The following is a 20,826-nucleotide window of genomic DNA, read 5'->3' as shown; positions in this document are numbered from 1 at the left end:
CGTGAGGACGGGTAGAAGTTGGCTGGATGGTTGGCTGATCTCCTTTATGCAGTGCTGAGGTCAGACGGACAGGCCTGTGTGAGTTGTCAGTAGAACCCAGATAAGCGGAATTGAGTCTGGAGTGTTGGGGATGTTCAGCTTGATGTTTTCCTTCATGCTGCACCCAGGATGACCACTTCGTGTTGCTCCTGATGTCCATAGTTTGCATTTGCTGCTGATTCCTCTCATCTCTCGTCTGTGCTGCCGTATGGCGGTAACAGGAAGAGGCGTGTCAGACGTTCTGTAATAGCGCAAGCGTTGCTATTTCAAGGAGCGCCTCAGGACCCAGACAGTTTTACAAGAAATATAGAAATATTCTAAAGTTGGTTCTTGAACTTAATGAATAGGGCAGTAGTAGCCTAGCGGGTAAGACATAGGACCAAGGTTCAAATTCCACTGAAAAAGACACTTAACCCTGTGTGTCTCCAGGGGGGGACTGTCCCTGTAACTACTGATTGTAAGTCGCTCTGGATAAGGGAATTGGTTGGCATATACGTGGATCAGATGCCTCATGCAAAATTTGTGGCTGAGCTGCTGAGCTTCTGTAATTACTGAGGGAGTCCTGAAGAGTCTAACATGCTTCAACCCCAATGCATTCTGTACTGGGGGATTATATAAGAACCTCATTCAGGATCATCTTCAACATTAAAGTGCTGGGCGGAGGTGGAAAAAGTATTGAAATTAAGTAAAGTAGCTTTACTTTGCTTAAATTCTACTAAGTAAATGTAAAAGTACCCATGTAAAAATCTACTTTAAAAATCTACTTTTTTTTTTTTTTTTTTTACTTTGGTATAAATGTACAATTTTATGCGGTATACGACCACCCCATAAAACCCTGGAGTGGGGAGGGTTGTAATAATGACTTAAAAAAACTACTTGATTACAGTAACGTGAGTAAATGTAATCCGTCTTCTTTCGAACTGGTTTTTTCTGTATATTTTGAGGACATCTTGACTGGGTTAATATGGACATATCACCAGTAAACACGGCAGGAAAGGTTCTTGATGGAGAAGAAGTGTTTTTCCCAGCAGGGCCCGCGTTGCTGTGCCTGCACAAGGTCGAGATGAAGAGGACGCGAGTGACTCCGCCTGGCGCAGGGAACGTGAGGTCCACGGTGAGAGAGGGAAATGCTGGCAGCTGTCACCAGTCCAGATTCGCAGGCCTGAGCATGATTTTCTGAAGATGTCAGTCACTCTCCCTCCCAATCCCGGTCTGTGACCGCCCTTATCTGTCAAACCAGGCCACCCAACTACTGGTTCAGTCCTTAGTAACCTCACGACTGGATTACTGTAACTCTCTTCTAGCTGGTCTACCTCTATGTACCATCCGACTTCTACAACTAATACAAAATGCAGCAGCACGACTGATCTTCAACCTTCCCAAGTTCTCCACACCCCCCCTCTGCTACGTTCCCTCCACTGGCTCCCAGTAGCTGCACGCATCAGGTTCTAAATACTGATGCTGGCCTACAAAGCCAAACATGGAGTAGCACCATCCTACCTCACAGCCCTTATTACACCTCGCACTGCACCTGGTATACTCCGAGCCTCCAGTACTGCTCGCCTGGTCCCTCCATCTCTGAAGGTAAAAGGAAGACGCTCATCTAGACTCTTCTCTGTCTTTGCCCCTCGGTGGTGGAATGAACTTCCAGCTCAGTCACTGAGCACCTTCACACGGCAGCTCAAGACCTTCCTCTTTAGAGAAGATTTAGATGAACTTGTAACCTTCTTCTTGTCGAATTTGTGTACAGAATCTACAACAGAGTGAATAAAAAGATTGTATTCATAGTTTTGGGGGTCCTTGTGAACCAGAACTGATCTCTTCATCCATGGTGACATGGAAGCACGTTGTAAGTCGCTCTGGATCAGGGCGTCTGCCAAATGGCGTAAATTTAAATGTAAAAAAATGTCTCTGGCCAGATTCTGTTCGACAGATAGTTCAGGAAACCGTGAGCGTATCGGCCAGGCAGTGGGCGAGAGTTCGGAGGAAGCGCCCGCGGTGCGGAGGCGGCCTTGAGCAGATTGTCTGAGTGGGCGCAGGCGTGACGAAGCAGGAAGATGCCTCTTAAGTCATGTGGTGCCACTCTGCCACCTGTGCTGAGCCAAGGATGGGTGCCAGTTTTAACGTCCACAGGCTTATATGAAAGGCTTATATCTACTGAAGATCCGTCAAAATGGTGAAATAGTGAGAGCGAATATCTGCTTTTCGTCTTGGATACGAGTTGGCGGCCAAAAGTTCCACCAATAAAAACCCAATTTGAGCGCCGCAGGATGCGCCTGAGCTCCATCTGTCCGCGTCCCTCAGGGAACATTACTGCTGATCTACGAGACGCTGCCTGCTCAAGATGCAGAACCAGTCTGGGTGGAGATTACCTGGAGAGAAAGGTGCTCGCCGGGCTGCGGTTATGGATTCCTCGTTCTCACACACACGCCAGAAAACCATCAGCCTCCCGCGGCTTTATGGTGCCATTAAAATCTAATACTGGCTGAATGGCTGAGGGCGCGATCTGTGACGAATGACACTTTCCAGCGGGCGCTGCCGCCAAATGCGCAACATTTCCCTCGCAGTCGTGGTGTAGCGCGGACGGCCGCCCTTCACCCTCCTCCGCGGTCTTATCTCGGCGTTGCCAGCTGGTGCAGCGGAGAAGAGAACCGAAGGGAAGGACAGCCACCGACCCGGAGGCTTCCAACCTACTCATTTACCATATTGAAGTGGCCGTGGCGGCCTAGCGGGCAGGAAATCGGACCCGTAATCTGAAGGTTGCGGGTTCGAATCCTGAACTGCCAAGGTGCCGTCCCCACACAGTGGTGGTTAAGGAAGCGGCCTCATAATCACAAGGTTGCCGGTTCGAATCCCGATTACATTTACGGCATTTATCAGACGCCCTTATCCAGAGCGACTTACAATCAGTAGTTACAGGGACAGTCCCCCCCTGGAGACACTCAGGGTTAAGTGTCTTGCTCAGGGACACGATGGTAGTAAGTGGGGTTTGAACCTGGGTCTTCTGGTTCATAGGCGAGTGTGTTACCCGCTAGGCTACTACCACCCACTCCGCCAAGGTGCCACTGAGCAAAGTACCGTCCCCACACACTGCTCCCCGGACGCCTGTCATGGCTGCCCACTGCTCACTCAGGGTTATGGGTTAGATGCAGAGGACAAATTTCACTGTGTGCACCGTGTGCTGTGCTGCTGTGCATCACAAGTGACAATCACTTCACTTCACACTTACACGTACAACAAAACTCTGGTTCCATGAGCACTTTATAGATGCAGTGAGTGTAAGGTTGTTCTCAGAATGATTTACAGCTTAAAAAAATGAATATGAAGGCGTTTGAAACTCCCGTCATAAGCAGGGATGCCGCCACTGCCGAGTTTCAGGTCTACGGCAATAAAGCCGCTTTCCTCCGTCGTGGGACGCGTCGGTTTGTGTGCAGCGAGAGGGGAAGAAAATCCCTGAAAATCCTCCACACGACTTTCTGTCTTATCTGCATTCCCACACAGCCCAGCAAAGCCTACAGAAGGGAACTATGGGAAGTACGGGGAACTCGTACAAAAAGTGTCAGTCACAGAGGCTTTCAATGTGGGGAGAAGAACACACACACACACACACACACACACTCATAAGACGAGATTAAAAGCAGGAATCCCTTCCTCTGTTCATGGACACAAACGCAGCCGTTGAATAATTCATGCCTTGGCAGCCCTGAATAATGAATACGTTTTGGGTGATTAAAGGGAGGCATGCTAATGAGCCAGGATGCGATTGGACCCCCGATGAGGCGCGGTGTCATCCGCAGCCACCTCCAGCACACGCCGCGGAGAATAACAAGCACCCAGAAAAGGCAACGGCAGAGATGCCAACATCAAGCATCAGAGCAACGGCGTCACTTTCTGGATATATCTTTTCAGGAATTAAGATTATTGTGTTTGTGTTAAAATATCTTCATCCAAAAAAAAAAATTATGTGACTGAAACGAGACAAGAAATGCTGTGACAAAATATATAATGCAATATAGTTGTCAAATAACAACAAGACTAAATCTGGTGGCGGTTATAGATATTTGTGTGAAGTGAAGTGATTTGTCCTCTGCATTTAACCATCACCCTTGGTGAGCAGTGAGCAGCCATGACACTGCTAGGACACCACTGCCCCACTAAGCCACCTCTGCCCCCGCTAGGCCACCTCTGGTGGCCAGTTATAGATATTTGGTGGTGGGTTATAGTGGTGGGGTTAGCGGTTAAGGAAGCGGCCCCGTAATCAGAAGTTTGCTGTTCGAATGCTGTTATAGATATTTGGTGGTGGGTTATGGATATATGGTGGCAAGTTATAGGTATTTGGTAAAAAAAAATTTGTCTGCTCTACTTGGTACTTGTACTAAATTGACTGGGTTAAATTGAAATACATTACTAAAAAATACTATTTTCTTTGACAAACTCAACTAAAATAGTTATGGATATTTCTGACTAAACTAAGACTAAAATACTCAGACTTTTAGTCGACTGAAACCTGACAAATAAAATGAGTCTCGACGTGATTAAGACTAATAAAGACTAAAATGACAGATGGATGCAAACTGGATGCGACTAAAACTAAAATTAAGACAGACTGCCAAAAACAGGTATAGTGTGTAGTGTGTGTGTACATGCTCAGCTTGTTGCTCCTTTGTGAATTATACATCATGCCATTCCAACATCGATGTTCCTGACAGCTGGGGCTTCCTATGGGGGTTTCATCTCCTGTGTTGTGTGCGTTGTGTGTGTTCGCTTCATCACCTCTCACCCACCACCCACAATGCCTTTCACACCCACAGGTCGCACCCAAGCGCTTGACCTCGACCCTCAATTATTCATGCTGCATGATGTGTGTTTGCATGTGGCCGTTAACAGGGGTGTAAACTGTAAATTTTTCATCACGTTAAACACTGAAACCTGCAGACACGTCAAGCAACTCTGCTTTATTCAGAACCTGTTAAGAACAAAGGCCTCCCCTTCAAAGGCTGCTGTGAGGAAGATGGGGCGTGGAGAAGATGGAGAGGAACGATTCTAATTTGTTATGAGGCGCGGCGCCCGCCGCCAGATCTAAAAATGCACCTTCGGCTGTAAAACGGGAAGAGATATTCCAGCTTTTCCCTCGGTGATGAGAGCCGCACAGAGAAGACGCTGCTCCTCGGGACGAAGGTCGGCAAGCTCGCATGGAGCCATCAGCTGGATAAACAACTGCTGTTTCTGCTCCCCGTCCTCCTGCGGTGACACCATGAGCTTAAACTTAAACGTGCCCCGCTGTTGAAACTAAAATGTAAAATGTTTTACATGTATTAGCACAATGCATGTCACTATAACACGCAGGTCATCATAATCTGGCAACATTACTATGATGTACAGTAGACCTTGTGAATTATATGCCTGCTGGATTCGAAGCAGAAGGTGTAAAAATGTTCTGCTTTTTAGCTGTTTTCTGTGTGTGTGTGTGTGTGTGTGTGTGTGTGTGTGGGGGGGGGGTGGTTGGACATTGTCATACTAATAGCCCCGCCCCCTCTCAGCAGTCCGATTTGCCTGCATGGTTTAGCACGAGCTGGGAAAAAGACACTCGGTGAGTGAGGCACTAGGTGGAGACACTTCATTACATGGTGGACGGACGGTTGGAGACACCAGGACAAGCAGAACTGTCCCCCGGACACCGAGGGGAAATGTAACGCTGCCTGCTGCTTTTTCGGTTCTGATCGGCAAGATTTCTCATCACATGGACCCTAAATAAATGTCCATCAATGTCCAGAGGATTTAACGAGGACCCTTTATAGTGGAAAAGAGTGGAAGGAAAATACAGGACGGTTGCATCTTAGTGGATAACACACCCGCCTATAATCCAGAAGAGCACAAAGTCCCAGGCTCAAACCCCACGTACTACCATCACTTGACCCTGAGTGTCTCCGGGGGGACTCTGCCAGTACTGACCGTAATGCGGCAGAAATGTAGAAGAGCATAGTGGAGTGCTGTTCTGTAGAGGATAGACGAGTGTCCCTCCACGTGATCCATTCTGTCCCTTGATGCTTCGAAACCAGGGGAAGTGTCGTGAAAATGCATACATACGTCCAGAGGACACCGGTGTTGTCCATGGTACTGACGTGTGCTATATGAACGGAGGCCAGCGTGTTTTACGCGGACTGTGGGTGTGAAAGTGAGAATTGTGTGGCTGCATGTCCCCTTAAAAGACGCTGTGACCTTTAATAATCGTGGGAACGCATCCAGTGACGTGTGAATGACTTCCTCCATCCCGCGTAGACGTACAGGACAGCGCGTGTGGAAGTTCTCTCCGCTCGCCGTCGTCTTTGTGTCCCGCTGCTCACACCTGTCCGTTCTTCTGGGCTAAATCAGGGCAAAGGACGGCCACACCCGGCGAGGTGAGGAGAACCCGTCCACAGTTCTCAGAGGGGTCAGGCTATTCTCGTCTTCAGGGAGCGTAAAACAATGAGAGTGATGACACACACTCACGGTCGTCCCAAACTTGGACTTCTTTTCTTTACCTCCCCTCCACAATATGGCTCTGAAATATTGACACGGAGAGACGTATTTTTGCGCATTGAATCTGGACGGATGTCCTGTTCTTTTTCCTCGCGGTGGCTGTATTTATGTGTGTGTTCTATTAATTCCAAACCGTTGTCATGCTAACCGAATATGAAACCTTAAATGACGTGATGCCAGTTCAGTGAATATTTTCGGTGGATCTGTATTCTTTTTCTCATTGACGTCTACAGCACGGAAACCCACTTTCGGAATGATTGCTCAAATGCACAAAATCAGTAAGTTCAGCACCCTGCATTTTATTTTATTTGTTCAGTTAATGAATGTCTCCTTGGTCAAGAGAAAAAAAATGTTATAATCGGTAGCAACCAAGGCCCCAAACCAATCGGCCCCAATGGAATTGTTGTCCCAGGCGATTAAAAAGTCAAAGAGTGTCACTGATGCCACTTTGCTCTGTTGCAGAACCCACTTGTCTCCCCGGGTTCCTTTTTAAGGCCCGATGGCTGAAACCTGGCAGCCATTAATCATGAATTAGTGTCGTTTTAGCCTCAGCATTATTTGAGCTCAGGTGGAATTTGGCTACGGCAGCAGTCCCAGGTAGAGCCGCTGTGTCCCTTGTGGAGAATTTGGGTCAGGAAATGAAAGGGCACTTTAGAAAGACGTCAGCGTCCCACAGCCCTGCTCAGTAAAGTGTTTTTTTTGGGGGGGGTTTTATGTGGATATTGAAGTTGGGCATTTAGGATCAACAGTTTCCCGTGAGAAGAGAGATGTCTCTGCCCCCTGACCTCGGCGGGCCGCTTCGTTACGTTTTCGTCACACTCGAGGAAGGAGTCGGCTTGCCGATGTACCGGTGCGATTGCAGGACATGACCCGGCGTAGATCTGTAGATCTGCCACGCCGACCCTTCACAGTTGGGGTCCCGGCAGCGCCGGAGCCTCGTTGGGGAGCATCGTGTGGGAGGGCGGTTATTAGGCATCCAGTCACAATGGTGGGAAGTGGCTGATAATCTCAGATTTGTTGGTTTGTCACGAGAAAGTCACGTCCCTGTGTCCGCATAAACAAACCAGTCGTCGCGGAGACGGTGGTGCGCTCAACATCCGCCGCCTTCGTAACCAGAACGCCCGATGGTCATCCTCTCCTCTTCCTTCCTCCTACAAACTCAAACAAACTCGCCTCAGACCATAACACAACATCTAGAGTCCGTCACCAGAGCCACGCGTCCGACCTGGGCACCGGGGTAATAATGGATCCAGAGGTCAGGGGTCACACCAGAGGGCTCAGGTTGAACATGAGCCGTCAGCATCCTGTGGTCTTCGGCGTTTTCTATTTTAAAATATGGGGGCTGTGCAAAACCGCCTGAGCGCGGTCCATCTTCATCCTCATCTTCGTTAAAGCGTCACTCAGCGCGACGGGCAGTCACATCGAATAACGCAGCTTGAAATCTGAGCCCTTCTGTGATTGGCTGTTCACGTTGTGTGGCAGATGCAATGTTTGGGTTTGTTTGCATGATTTTTGCATGGATGAAGTGTTTCTGTTGAATGAAAGGGACTTCCGGCCCTCTGGACAGAAACTGCGGACGCTTGGTTCTGTGTGAAGTCTTGCAAGTTTCTGCTCCGCAAAAAAAGACTTTTTTCCTTTGGGCAGTTCATCAGAGCAAGGAAGCGTCCATAAAGAGGGTGAACTAGTGTGAAGATTCTCATTATTTCTCAGTTGCATCTCATTACTGTTAGTAAACAGTGGTGCATGTTGCCAGATATGTAGAGTTGTGGCCTGTTTTTGGAAGCTGAACTCTCAAAGTTTCCCCTTTTAAAAGTTCCACAACATGAATAAAACATGGCAAAAAAACAGAGCAGAATAAACGAAGGCTGAATGGAACGGTTGCATTAAAAGTTTAAAAAAGTTAAAAGTGGAGCTTCTTAAAAGTGGATACTTCTTTTTTGGTTGTTGGTTTAGTAGGTCAATTAGAGTTAATATCTGGTTGAATTCTAACCGATGAATGTCCTAAACACTGGACATTTCCTGTTCTGCAGACTTTGAAACTGACCTTGAAAGTTATGTAACTGCATTCAGACAGCAAGTGGACAACTGTCTTCCCACCAGTACAGCTGTCCATACAAACGAAGGAAAAGGTTTAAAAGCCGAGAGAAAAGCGGACGACGTGGGGATGAAGGAAGGCATTTCAGCCCCTCCGGTCCCTCGCGACCCCCTCGGCGGGGTGCTGGAGCCCCGGCTGAAATCGCTGCTTCCCATGGCTCAGCACTGAGTCAGCAGCAGGAGGGCGCGGCCCGCCACTGATGGATACAGGCTGACTGCGGGTCATTTTTAATGAAGGCCTGTAATCCGCGGGAACACTGGCTTTATGTAATCTGTTTTAATGTGCCACTGGCTGTAATGTTTGCGTGTGTCTGAGTGCGTATACCTGCGTGTCCTCTGTGTGTGTGTGTGTGTGTGTGTGTGTGTCTGTGTTCCCTGGACTGCAGTATGCAACCTCAGTCGTCAAATCCTGCACACACACTCCTTTTTGGAAGCAGAGCCCTAATCTTATTCAGCGCAAAAAACGCGGTGACCGAACCCGACACCGTCTCTGCGGCAGCGTTGGGACCACAGCAACAAACGAGAGCAGCTGTGAATCCCGCATCCCAGAAGACCCCGTTGGGCTTTCTTGCAACTCAGAGACGGGACCCAAGCTGCAGAAAACTTTTACTAGGAGCCCATCTCCCCAGGTGCATTACCGAGAAAGTGACGTGATTGTCATTGTGAAACACTGCAGCACAGCACGTGGTGACAAGGTGAAATGTGTCCTCTCTATTTAACCATCACCCTTGGTGAGCAGTGGGCACCAAAGCAGGTGCCCGGGGAGCAGTGTGTGGGGACGGTGCTTTGCTCAGTGGCACCTCAGTGGAACCTTGGCGGATCGGGATTCGACAACCTTCTGATTACGGGGCCACTTCCTTAACCGCACAAATATAAGATTCCTGCTTCGTTTGAGATCATGCAATCAACACGATGACCCACCTTTGACCCCACATGCACATACATGATAAATATAGCGACAGCCCAACATATGCAGTTTATGATACAATCTCACACACAATAGGCCATTTCTGAAATGTACATTTTGTGCTGTGTGTGACGGTTCTGTATACTTCCTGCTCGGACAATAGAGCAGAAAACATTTTACATTTACATTTCCGTGTTTATCTGGCCCCTTTTCTCCAGCGTGACTTCGGTTTGATAATATAGGGACAGTCCCCCTGGAGCGAGGAGACAAGATTCCATCTAATTAAGGTGACCTCAGATGTGGCACTAATGCATACTTCTTTATTTTAAATGTGTGAGATATTCAGAACACTCAGGGTCTGGAAGCATGTGGCACAACCCTTAAAGAACGTTTACACAACCTTCCTAATAACAGGCACCCTTGGACTTGCTAAATGGAAACGATTACAGCATAATGAAGAGAGCAGAAGCCGCCTAAGGTCCATACAAGGGAAACTTTGCACATCCTCTGTGTCTGCGATGCCAGGCTGAGCTGGAGACACTAAATGCCAACCTGCAGTGGATCTTACACAACTAGGCACCCAAAAGGAGCATCGTGGACCACAAATGGACCGTTATTTAGGGAACAGCTCTCCGAAAATGTTTTCCATTTGCTTTGGTGGTCTGATCTCCTGTGCACATCCCTTAATATTCTCTCAAGATTCAAGAAGTGGGTTCAATCCAAAGCCTCAGCAGCCAATTACAATCTGGCTGGGAATACAACTAGCTAATCACAAGATGCGGTGTAGTAGCCTAGCGGGTAACACACTCGCCTATGAACCAGAAGACCCAGGTTCAATTCCCACTTACTACCATTGTGTCCCTGAGCAAGACACTTAACCCTAAGTTGCTCCAGGGGGGGGACTGTCCCTGTAACTACTGATTGTAAGGACCCCTGGATAAGGGCGTCTGGTAAATGCTGTAAATCTAATGTAAAATCTGTAACTATTGCGTATACATTTGTAATAGTGTTCCAGTGAGTCATATTACTAAATGTAGATAAATACATACAGCTATTTAAGTTTACGTATACATATATATTTCCCAATACATACATCCATATTTTGTGTTTCTATATTGTACAGTGTACATTTTATTCTATTGTTGTATAGTTTTTTTATTCCGTTCTATTGTTTTTAATTTTCGCTGCATTTACCTTTGTTCTTTCCACTTTCTAGCCGTGACAATGCAAATTTCCCACTTGTGGGACTAATAAAGGTTTATCTTATCTTATCTTATCATATATTATAGAAATATCATTTGAAAAGGGAATCAGAATTGTATTTTGATTCTCGGTTGATCTGGTATGGATTGAATGTGTTGCGTTAGCGTGCTGGATCATCGCGCATTGTTTTCCTATTTCTATTCCCGTTGAGAGTGAAGTTCTTGGCAATGGTGAGAGGAAGTGATGAGGACCGTGGACGCCTGTCTACCGCCATGTCCCATCATTTTATTGAGGGTTTGTTGGTGGCTGCCAATGTGCACTTCCTCCAGATCTGTAAATATTACCACTGAGCAAGAACAAGTCCTCATATTTCTTCGGTGGCGTCATGCAATGTTTCGCAGCAATATAGCAAAACACAGCCTGCCTGTTTACCTTCTCGTCGAGCCTCCATTTGTGCGAGAAAGCGGGGGGTCATGAGAAAGATCCTTCCCCTTAGGCCCCGTCTGTAGGGTGGTTGGGAGGTTATTGGAATTGGGGAGGGGGGTTGGGACCTCGGTTGGCCGAATGTGATGTATATGAAGTTATTGTCACCTCGGCGTCTGGACTTCATGACTCATGGCGTAAGCCTCTGCAGAATGGAACATGAAGAAGGAGGCTTCCTCCTGCTGGGTGTTCCCACTGGCTTGGGATGGCGCATTAGCGTCATGAAAACGATGCGAGACGCCCCCTACGCCACATTCAAGACAAAGGTGGCTCGATGGGTGAGACAAAGGGTAGAAGGAAGACTGGATTCTCCACCACCAACATCACCTCCTGAATGACTTTGGCTGGTTGGGAGCCAGGTTCTGGGAACCGGATATTTGACTGTGAGCCAAAGTAACACTTGGCCCAGTTATGAGTTGGTCAGAAGGACCTTGCTAGGTTAAGCATGAACTGTGGCCAAGATTTCTTATAAGACAATAGCTGGTGGCAGATTCTACATTGACTCTTATGAGAAACACCCTTTTCACTGATGCCAAGGACACCATGATTCCTCCTAAATTCCTTGAACAGTTAATACCCACGGAAAAACTTCCAGACACCCGTCTGTGTCTTTGGTCTACCAGACAATGGTGCTACCGTTTAGGAGTCCAGACTCCTTGTTTGTTTACCTCTTTCTCCCCGTGGGATGCCTGGTACTTGAGATGCCTTTGTTCGTAGGAGAGAAGGCCATCTCTCAACCAGCCATGCGCCACTTCCTGTTGATCCACCTCACCAGAAAGAGCCCTATGGAGATCAGGAGTCGGCTCTCTGCATGACATCTGGACACAGCTGCCTTCAAAACTCGGGCCAATCCATAAACATCTTCATTTCATCCTCTTTGTGATCAGAAGGGTTTTGGATTGCTAAACAATGGTCTTTGTGGCGATTTACGGTTTCCCAGACCAGGTGACGTTACCGCAGTCACGTTTGCTTTGTTTCTAGTCGGGGGTACATTGCGCCGCAGTGGCGTGGCAGTGCCAAGACGCTCCAGTCCACATGGCTCATCGGTGTAATTTATTTATAAGCTGTGATCCTGACCTTTCCCCAGTCTTTGCTGTCCCAGCTGACGATGTGAATGACTGACACCACTGTGATATTAAAGATTAGGTTACAGCCAAAAGATATTTAACTGTGTGGCGTCCATCTGAAGCAATAACTAATAAATCTATAACATTTATAACACGCCTCCTGCCTTACTCTGCCAACACGGTACACGTCGAAGTCTTCTACAGGGGAATTACGGTGGTTGACCTATGGTCCACCCTGACTCGGGTAAAAGACAAGTACAGCTAGAGAGCGGAGTGTTGAGGCGCCCCAAGCAGCTGACCTGAGGCGATTCGGCGAGAGCCGGGGATGAACACCGAGGTTCCGAAATGTCAGTGCCAGTCTCAGAGCAGCTGGGATTTCGATCCGTCCCGTCCGTTCTGCATGTCCTCTACTGCACAAACCTTTATAATGGAGGAAGTGAACTTTCACCCCCTCCTTGATTGCTTCCTCTTGAACTCTGTCGCTATGCACAGGGAGGGCAACCTTATTTAAAAGTGCTTCCTGCACTATAAGCAGGCCAGTGGTGGCCTAGCGGTTAAGGAAGCGGCCCCGTAATCAGAAGGTTGCTGGTTCGAATCCCGATCTGCCACTGAGATGCCACTGAGCAAAGCACCGTCCCCACACACTGCTCCCCGGGCGCCTGTCATGGTGCCCACTGCTCACTCAGGGTGATGGTTAAATGCAGAGGACACATTTCACTGTGTGCACCGTGTGCTGTGCTGCTGTGTATCACAAGTGACAATCACATCACTTTATTCACTTATTCACTTTTATTCATGACAATCCGAGAATGTGAATGAAAGAGTATTTAATAGTAGCACAAATTATCATTAGCACCTTAAATACTGGCAATAAGTTGATATCCACGTTAGCTGTCTGCTAAGTTATCGTAACGGAAGAGGCTATGGATAATAAAGAATAAAGTTAATGTGGATAAAGTTAAATGTTATAAATCCTGCCGTATGTTCATTTAACAGCATAGCAGAAGCAAAACACATAACCATTATATTATATACACTATTATATTACCCCATGGCATCGAAAATGCTATCATCCGTTTTCCTTGGCAACACCGTTTAAGACGGGAACAAGTGTCCTGAAATATAACAGTGTTACTGGTTTAAAGCCAGTTTTAAATGTGCTACTTTATTGTGAAGTTGTGTTTCTTTTCAGTCCCATGGGCCACGCCGTCTTTGTCGGACTGGAGACCTTCTCCTCCTCCGGTATCTGATGTGCTCATTTCAAGGCTTAGTGAGCATGAAGATGCCTCTGGGCTCTCTGTGGGAGAAACGGGACCTTTGTCCTGCACCCAGGCCACCGTGTCTGAGGGGCCCTCGGAGGGACAGGAGGACGGGAGGCTGACGATTGACAGGCTTCCGGTTTAATGCAGGATTTTAAACAGTGGTCAGTATGGCACCTGCCCCCACCCCCTGCTCTCTACAGGTCCTGTGAATGTGGTCCTCACTGAAGAGCCGGACCCTGGAACTGAAAAAGATTTCAAAAGGACTTGTCTTTGTGCAGGAGGGTCAGCTGTCTCATCTGTCCTGTCCATCACAATGAAGCTTTTTATTCCAACGTCACCGAGGAGGAGCTGAGAGGAAGAGGTCCCAGGAGGCAAGTGTGAGATCATTCGTCTCAAAGGGGACTGGAAGCATTGAAACCCGCAATTTCCCATATTAAATGAGCCGTATTTGCATGGGCTGTTTAATGGATGTCAGCAGGGTGTGTGAACTTGCGTGTCTTCAGTCTCTCTGATCTTGTCAGGTGTAGGACTTTGAATGCAAAAACCTCAATCTTGCAGAACAAGGCAATTAGAAAAGGATTAGCCATCGATATCTATCATCGTGTTCAGGAAGCGGAGAGCCTGAGGACTTACAACGGAAAAAAGAAAAGGAAGAGGCTTATGGCCCCGTCCAGTCATTTTGTGGGAAAAGGCCCTTAGATCCCAGAAAACAAGATTCCACTTTAAACCAATGTTCTGGTCAAAGTAGGACAAGGCGACCACTTTCATCACTTCATACCACAGGCAAGAAAGCAGGACTTACAAAGGCAAGTCAGTAGTTTATTATCATATTGGAATGCAGCCTACACATTTCCAGCGGCATCGCCAGCAAAACAGCATACAGTATATATTCTGGTACAGAAAAAAAAACACACTTTCCACCTCTTTCCATCGGAAGGATGTTTTTTTGTGCTTAGACTCTTTTTCAGCATGATGAGACGGACACAAATACGGAAACCAGTGTCTTCCACCACATTTGATAATACACATACATGAATACATATATGGGGAAATGTATGTAAAATATCAACCAATATCACACACAGAACCTGTCAGGAGACATGGTGACCTCCGACCTGATTTCAGACTCTGCCTCTGTCCTGCAGTCATTGTCTCAGGTGCTCTTCGGTCTCACCTGTGTGGGTGGAGCCAAGCCGAGGTGACAGAATAGCTCTGAACATTTGACCAGATGGACAGTTTGATCCTCTGTGTACGTAGATGAACAATTTGGAGTTCGCAACATGGGCCCATTATGCCAGAATTATTAGCCATGGAATCAATTTGCGTCCAGCTTGACCTTGTGAGGGTCGCATGCAAAACGAATGCCTTTCCGCATTGGTCGGCGAGCTATTTTCAGCAGGGATCTCACCTCTGCATCACCAGCACCTCTGCAGCCCATGTGTGAAACTGGAGACACAGTGAACTTCAGAACAGCACTAGGTGTTCCTCATTGGTCAGCCTGTGCACGCTTGTCCGTCCTGTGGTCCACGTGGAGAAGGTCTGGGCCACGTGACGACAGTTTATGTATGAATCTGTGTGTGTCTGCTTTGCCTTGGCAGTGTGTTAGAGAGGCCATGCATTCCCCTCCCCTTCCAAATGATCTGGAAGGATTTCAGAGTTCCCTATTGATAGCCACGAGCTTTTGAGTCTTTCCATTGAAGCCATGCAGAAGTGTGGGGGTTGGCCAGCAGCTCCGCGGTGGGCCGAGCGGGTGATTACTGCGAGCTAGCAGAGCTAGTTCAGGCACTGCACAACGCTCCAGAAGCGAGTCGGGATGTTTGTGAAGATGACCAGGGCTCCTTGGTTCATGCATGGTTGTGTGCGGCCTCCTCACCTAGTTGGCATGTGAGAGGCCAAAGGTCAGGGAGATCGATGCCAACAGAAGTGCCAAGCTGGCCAGGACCACTGCGGACCCAGACCTGTACACCGTTCTGTCGTTCAGGGGCTGCACCGGCCTGAAAGTGTCCACCATGCTGGTTCCATCATGGAACTTCAGTCGGGAGAACGCGCTGAGCTAGTGGTGAGAAGGAAATGGACATTCATGAATAAGACTCATTACTTAACATTACGTAACATGTACTTAATCACTTCTGATTCTTAAAGTTAATCATTTATTCTAAACTACCTTCTGAGTTTGAAGTTTTTTTAACACAGCAACATTTTTCCTGTTCTTTGGGTCAGACACATTTTATATTATTTTACATGATCTTTCTGTGTTGCTGCAGTCATTACATAAGCAATTTTCTTCTGGACCAATCAAATTTTCCGATTCTGATTCTGCCTACTGACCAAAGAAGAGGAAAATCGATTCATAATTCTTTAGTCCTCCTTTAAATTTATTGAAAACAATGAATTCAATTGATTGGATGATTGGAAGATGAACCCCGTTGCAGGTGAGCGTTTCTCCATCTTCCGCCTCACTGCACACGGAGATGTTGTGTTTGCTTCCTTCACCTGGTTTCTGTCCAGTGGAATGGGATCCTGGAACACGGTCCACACCACGGCCTCGTTACAGCCGGGCGTGGTCAGCGAGCCCTCGTAGCGGTAGTAGCCGGTCAGGTTTTGCTCGCGTGGGATCAGCTGGTTGAGAGACAGCGGGCTGGAGAAGGTCGCACTGGCATCTGGACAAAGACAGACAAGCTCCGCTCACTTTCTAAATCCAAAAGTGTAAAAGGGGGGTAGAGTCCGAGTCTCTTACTCTTGGTCGGCACGCTCTCCAGGATCTTTATTAACTGGCCATATTTGTTGTTTGGTAGCTTCGACACCTGGACACAGAGCGTGTTACAGCACTCACCGCAGTAAACGCCGGTGGGTTTTCCTTGGAAATTAGGTGGCACAAATACCTCGTAAAAGAACCCGAGGACAGCAACTCCGGTGGGGTCCTGCAGGGCCTCAGAAAGCGACGAGAACTTCTGCTTCATGTGTACGATGTGGAGCTGCAGGTAAAAATGACAAGTTCCATCTGACCCAACAGATTATCATCATTTCTCCTCTTTTTCAGGTGTAGGTCTGTTTGCAAGTATAACCAGATGGGGGACACAGGAACAGAAATTCTGAATAATAATAATAATAATAATAATAACAACGTCTCGTCAAGGAAAATAAATAGACTTTTTTTATTTATCGTTGTAGTTATCGCCACACAACCGCCATTTATGTTGCATTGTGTCCTATTTCCATCACATAAAGTTCATTGACGAAGACGTTTTGTCAGAAAGTTATTTGACAAAATCAACACTATTTGCAAGTCTGCTGCTTTTGGATATTGTGGCTGGAATGCTGAGGTCAAGCATGGGTCATTATGTCCCAACAGAAAAGACCAGATAAAGGACCAGATGTTGGTCCTTGCAGAACACCACCTCTCCTGTACCTCCATGGGATACTGCTCCCCATCAATGGTGTGCTCGGAGCCGGGTCCTCCATTTCTCCCCCAGTGGAGGTGGAACTGCACAGCCTTGTAGGTGGTCTCCAGGTTCCCTCCACTAATGGTGGCCATGTGGGGGATGTTCACTGCGACTGTAACCAACATCCTGCACCATCTTAGAAGACCCTTCAAATCTCGAGGCCGAACAGAGTTACGCATGGAAAGCCGGGCATACCAGAGTGTCCGTTGTTTTTGATGGAGCTCCTAAACGCCTGCTGATAGCCACTGAACTGGAAGGGCGTGAGCCTCTCGTCCGGGATGGTCTTCCTGGTCACTATGTTAATAGGAGACTGCTTCCTCCCTCCACAGGTGCTGCTCTCCTCCTCCCACTTACGGGGTCCTTAAAGAAACAAAGACCATATTTGTTCATAACTGGGCACACATGCATTACCATGACGATAGTAACTATTTGTTTGCAAGAATCAAGCGTCCTCGTACCTTTACAATGTGATTCACAGGTGACCTGTGACTGGTAGCACCAATCTGTAAAAGAATGTAGAGTCATCAGGGGGCTGATTCAGTGGGCACAGGAAGAACTCGACGGGTCCTTATCTCCACAGATGGCCATCAAGTTTCTTCCATCAAGTTGTAAAGATTTCTCCCTCTCGTATTTCTCCTTCATATTTACCAGACGGATCAACTGTTACTTATTCTGTTTGGCAAACAGAGGATTGTTGCCGCACTGTACACGGAGCGCCTGTTATCCCGGCCATACAAATTGTCCCGATACACAGGAATCGGCATCCCATTGTTCCACGCCTCGAATACACAAATTGTGCCGCGCGTCTGTGCCGTTTTAATGTACACACAGTAAATCTGCATGGGTGCAGAGGTCACACGCCGGCTTGTTTGTTTGAATTTATTAATATTTCACAATGCAATTTCTGCTTCCACCTGTTTCCACTGAGACAAGAATCTGCTGCCATCTTAGGAATCAGAAATAGATGGAAAAAAAAAAAGAATCTTGATATGGGGTCATGAGGGTCCCAGACTGGGATGAGGGGACATTTCACATGACATTTCACTCTCTGTTATATTGAACTCCTGGGTCTGTCCCTTTTCTGCCTTTACATAAGAAATTTGCATAGTCACGGCAGAGAGATAAACTTCTTATCACAAATTCTTAAAAATAGTATTAGAACTATACCAGCAGTACACCATACAAACAATCCGAAAATATTAATATGAGTGTATTGAAGAATATAAATGTATATGAAAACCTAAATAAATCTATAAACAAGTGTGTGTGTGAGAGAGAGAGGTAGAGAGAGAGAGAGAGAGAGAGTATGTACAGAATAGATATATAAACACAGCTTCATGTATGGTGGGATGCTGGCTGTGCTCAGCAGCGTCACTTGGATCGAGTGACAGTGACAGCAGAGTCGGGACCCCCTCCAGCAAGCTGCTCCCATGTGGGGACATTCCTAAATTCAGGATTTGTTGGGACCAAATCCTTCCAAGATAATGATGGGGCTGATTTGCATAATTTCATTAGTCATTAATATTAAAAAAAGAACGTTTCTTCGTGTGTGAAAATAAAAAAGGTCGCCACCTGTGCAGGTTCTAACTGATGCGTGAGGGGACATTTTTTTTTATTTCTCTATTTGATCCGCTCCTCTTTATTCCCGCCGGAGACCCGCAGGTGCGCAGCAGCGGGAAAGAATGAATAAGTGAAGGGATGAAGGGATGAAGGAACGCGCGTTTCTGCGTCGCATCAAGACATTTTGTGGAAATTTGGTCTTTTTACGCAGCGCCGCGCGTCTCGTCGTTTCTGCGCCCTTGGGGTCTCCGGCTGGCGGCCAGAGAAGTCTTCGTCCTCATAATCATCATCCTCGTCCAAGTCAGGGCAACGCGCGGTCACAGGTGCTTTTCTTGTCCCACGATGTCTCCGCGGCGAGACAAGTTTCCAGAACTGCTGATATTTCATAACCTTTGGAAATATTCCGAATGATCCGGACTCACCTGCACCGGTGCAGATCTGAGCGAGGGTCGCCAGGAGCAGGAGCGCACGGATCTTCTGCATGTTGGGATGAGGAGGAGGAGGATGATGATGATGATGATGATGACCTTCTCCTCCGCCGCGCCGCAGGACCGAGGCCGATGGGGCTTTGAAGTGTGGATCATCTTCTTCTCCTGGGGGGTCTTATACCGATCCATCAGACCAGGGGAGAGCGAGTGGCTCCTCCCCCTTACCTCGGATGATGGGGTTCATATTCCTTCCCCTGGAAGTGAGGTGGGGAACCTGTAGACCAGGAACTTCTTAATGCATCCTTTTGGAGACTCTTCATTCCAGGTTCTTTACACAGGAACCTGGATAAGAACCTTAGATATTTTGTGGAATGCTAGATCATAAATTAATTTCACAATCGGCTCGTGTCCTTTTTGAGAAACGATGTCACTTGTCTCAAATTATTTTTAAAAATCCGAAATGAGTCTGTTGAAGTGTTTTGTCCAATCCGGCCGAGTTAGGGTCTGAATGGTCCTGACCTCAGTCTTCAGCCACCTGGCTTCTGGGTCAAGATTTGAAATCTTTAGAAGAATCGCATCCCTCTCTCTCTCTCTCAGGACTGCATTGGCTGAACCGGGTGCCACCTGGTGGCCAGAGACAGAGTTGTCAGCCTTCCTGGTGGATGTGGTGACCTCTACTGGACGTCCTCTGTCATTTTTTTTTTGGTGTAAATCTTTACAGGCCAGTGATGGTCCGACGTCCACTGTACCCGACATCCACTGACCGCTGTGAAGGTCGTTCCACACCCACCTGACCCATGTTACTCCAAACTATGCTAGGTTTAAACCTCCACATCTGAGCTATAAGTTCTGATGCTTCAACCCGAACCTCACTGGCCCATGCTCGCCTTTACAATGACCTGTGGAGATTTGCCCTCTGCTCACTCCATGATGGTTCAATCCCTCACTCTTCCCATGATGTCTGATCTTTAACCTTTTCCATGACTGTCCAACCCACATCTGAATCCATAGATGTCTAACTGATGGCCAAACCCTCCATCTGACCCATAATTGACTCTACACCAAGTCCACGATTTGCTAACCCATGATATTCCCTCCATTGAACCCATGATGGGTGGATCTCATTTCATCCATGACTATTAAGGCCTGATGCATGATGGTTAAACACCATCCCCACCCATCCAGTCTATGAGACTCTCATCCATGATGGCCTGACCACCTCTCTACTCAACTCATAAAAATCTGACTATATGATCCACGATGATCCATACTCCAACCCCCCCCAATGGCCATGGTTCACGATGCTCTGACTCACCATCCAACCCACATTAGTCGAGTTTATCCACGTTGGTCCAACCCTAAACCAAATCTTGCAGCTCTGATCTGTTATCAACAGACATCTAATTATGACCGAAGATGGTTTGTCACATGATCACATAAAACCCATGACGTGATGGACTGACCCAGGCAACAAAACTCCACCTATGAACCAGAAGACCACAAAGTCCCAGGTTCAAACCCCACTTACTACCATTGTGTCCCTGAGCAGGACACTTAACCCTGAGTGTCTCCAGTGGTCCCTGTAACTACTGATTGTAAGATGTCTCATAAATACTGTAACTGGAACTCCCCACACAACTTCTAACCCTCTCCTGAACGAAGGATTTTGTATGATTTTATACTATTTGTTAAATTATATAAATTGTATATAGTTCTTCCTACATTTATTTAGTTCATGGAATAATGGTTTTCTTGCAAGGCCTAGTGTCTAAAGTGTCCACTGTCCAGGCCATTTGGCCTTGATACCCACACAGTTGATAG

General features: G+C 47.3%; 1 protein-coding gene and 1 long non-coding RNA gene across 2 annotated transcripts; one reads left to right on the top strand and one right to left on the bottom strand.

Moving 5' to 3' along the window:
- Window positions 1-14,372: 14,372 nt before the first annotated feature.
- Window positions 14,373-19,670, bottom strand: ca4a (carbonic anhydrase IV a). Its single transcript, XM_028984854.1, has 8 exons — window positions 19,000-19,670; window positions 17,476-17,520; window positions 17,213-17,377; window positions 16,984-17,129; window positions 16,457-16,549; window positions 16,312-16,378; window positions 16,068-16,234; window positions 14,373-15,627 (listed from the first exon to the last, which is right to left on the bottom strand). Exons 1-8 carry the CDS (start codon window positions 19,058-19,060, stop codon window positions 15,448-15,450), a joined length of 924 nt encoding a protein of 307 aa, XP_028840687.1. The 5' UTR covers window positions 19,061-19,670; the 3' UTR covers window positions 14,373-15,447.
- Window positions 15,264-16,555, top strand: LOC114793136 (uncharacterized). The gene is made up of 2 exons (XR_003750202.1): window positions 15,264-15,633; window positions 15,839-16,555. It is a non-coding gene; the product is annotated as an uncharacterized LOC114793136 (long non-coding RNA).
- Window positions 19,671-20,826: the final 1,156 nt, after the last annotated feature.

This window comes from Denticeps clupeoides, chromosome 6 (assembly GCF_900700375.1).
Source record: "Denticeps clupeoides chromosome 6, fDenClu1.1, whole genome shotgun sequence".
Taxonomy (NCBI): Eukaryota; Metazoa; Chordata; class Actinopteri; order Clupeiformes; family Denticipitidae; genus Denticeps; species Denticeps clupeoides.
Note: the sequence above shows the minus strand (reverse complement) of the source record. Positions and strands in the feature narration are given on the sequence as shown.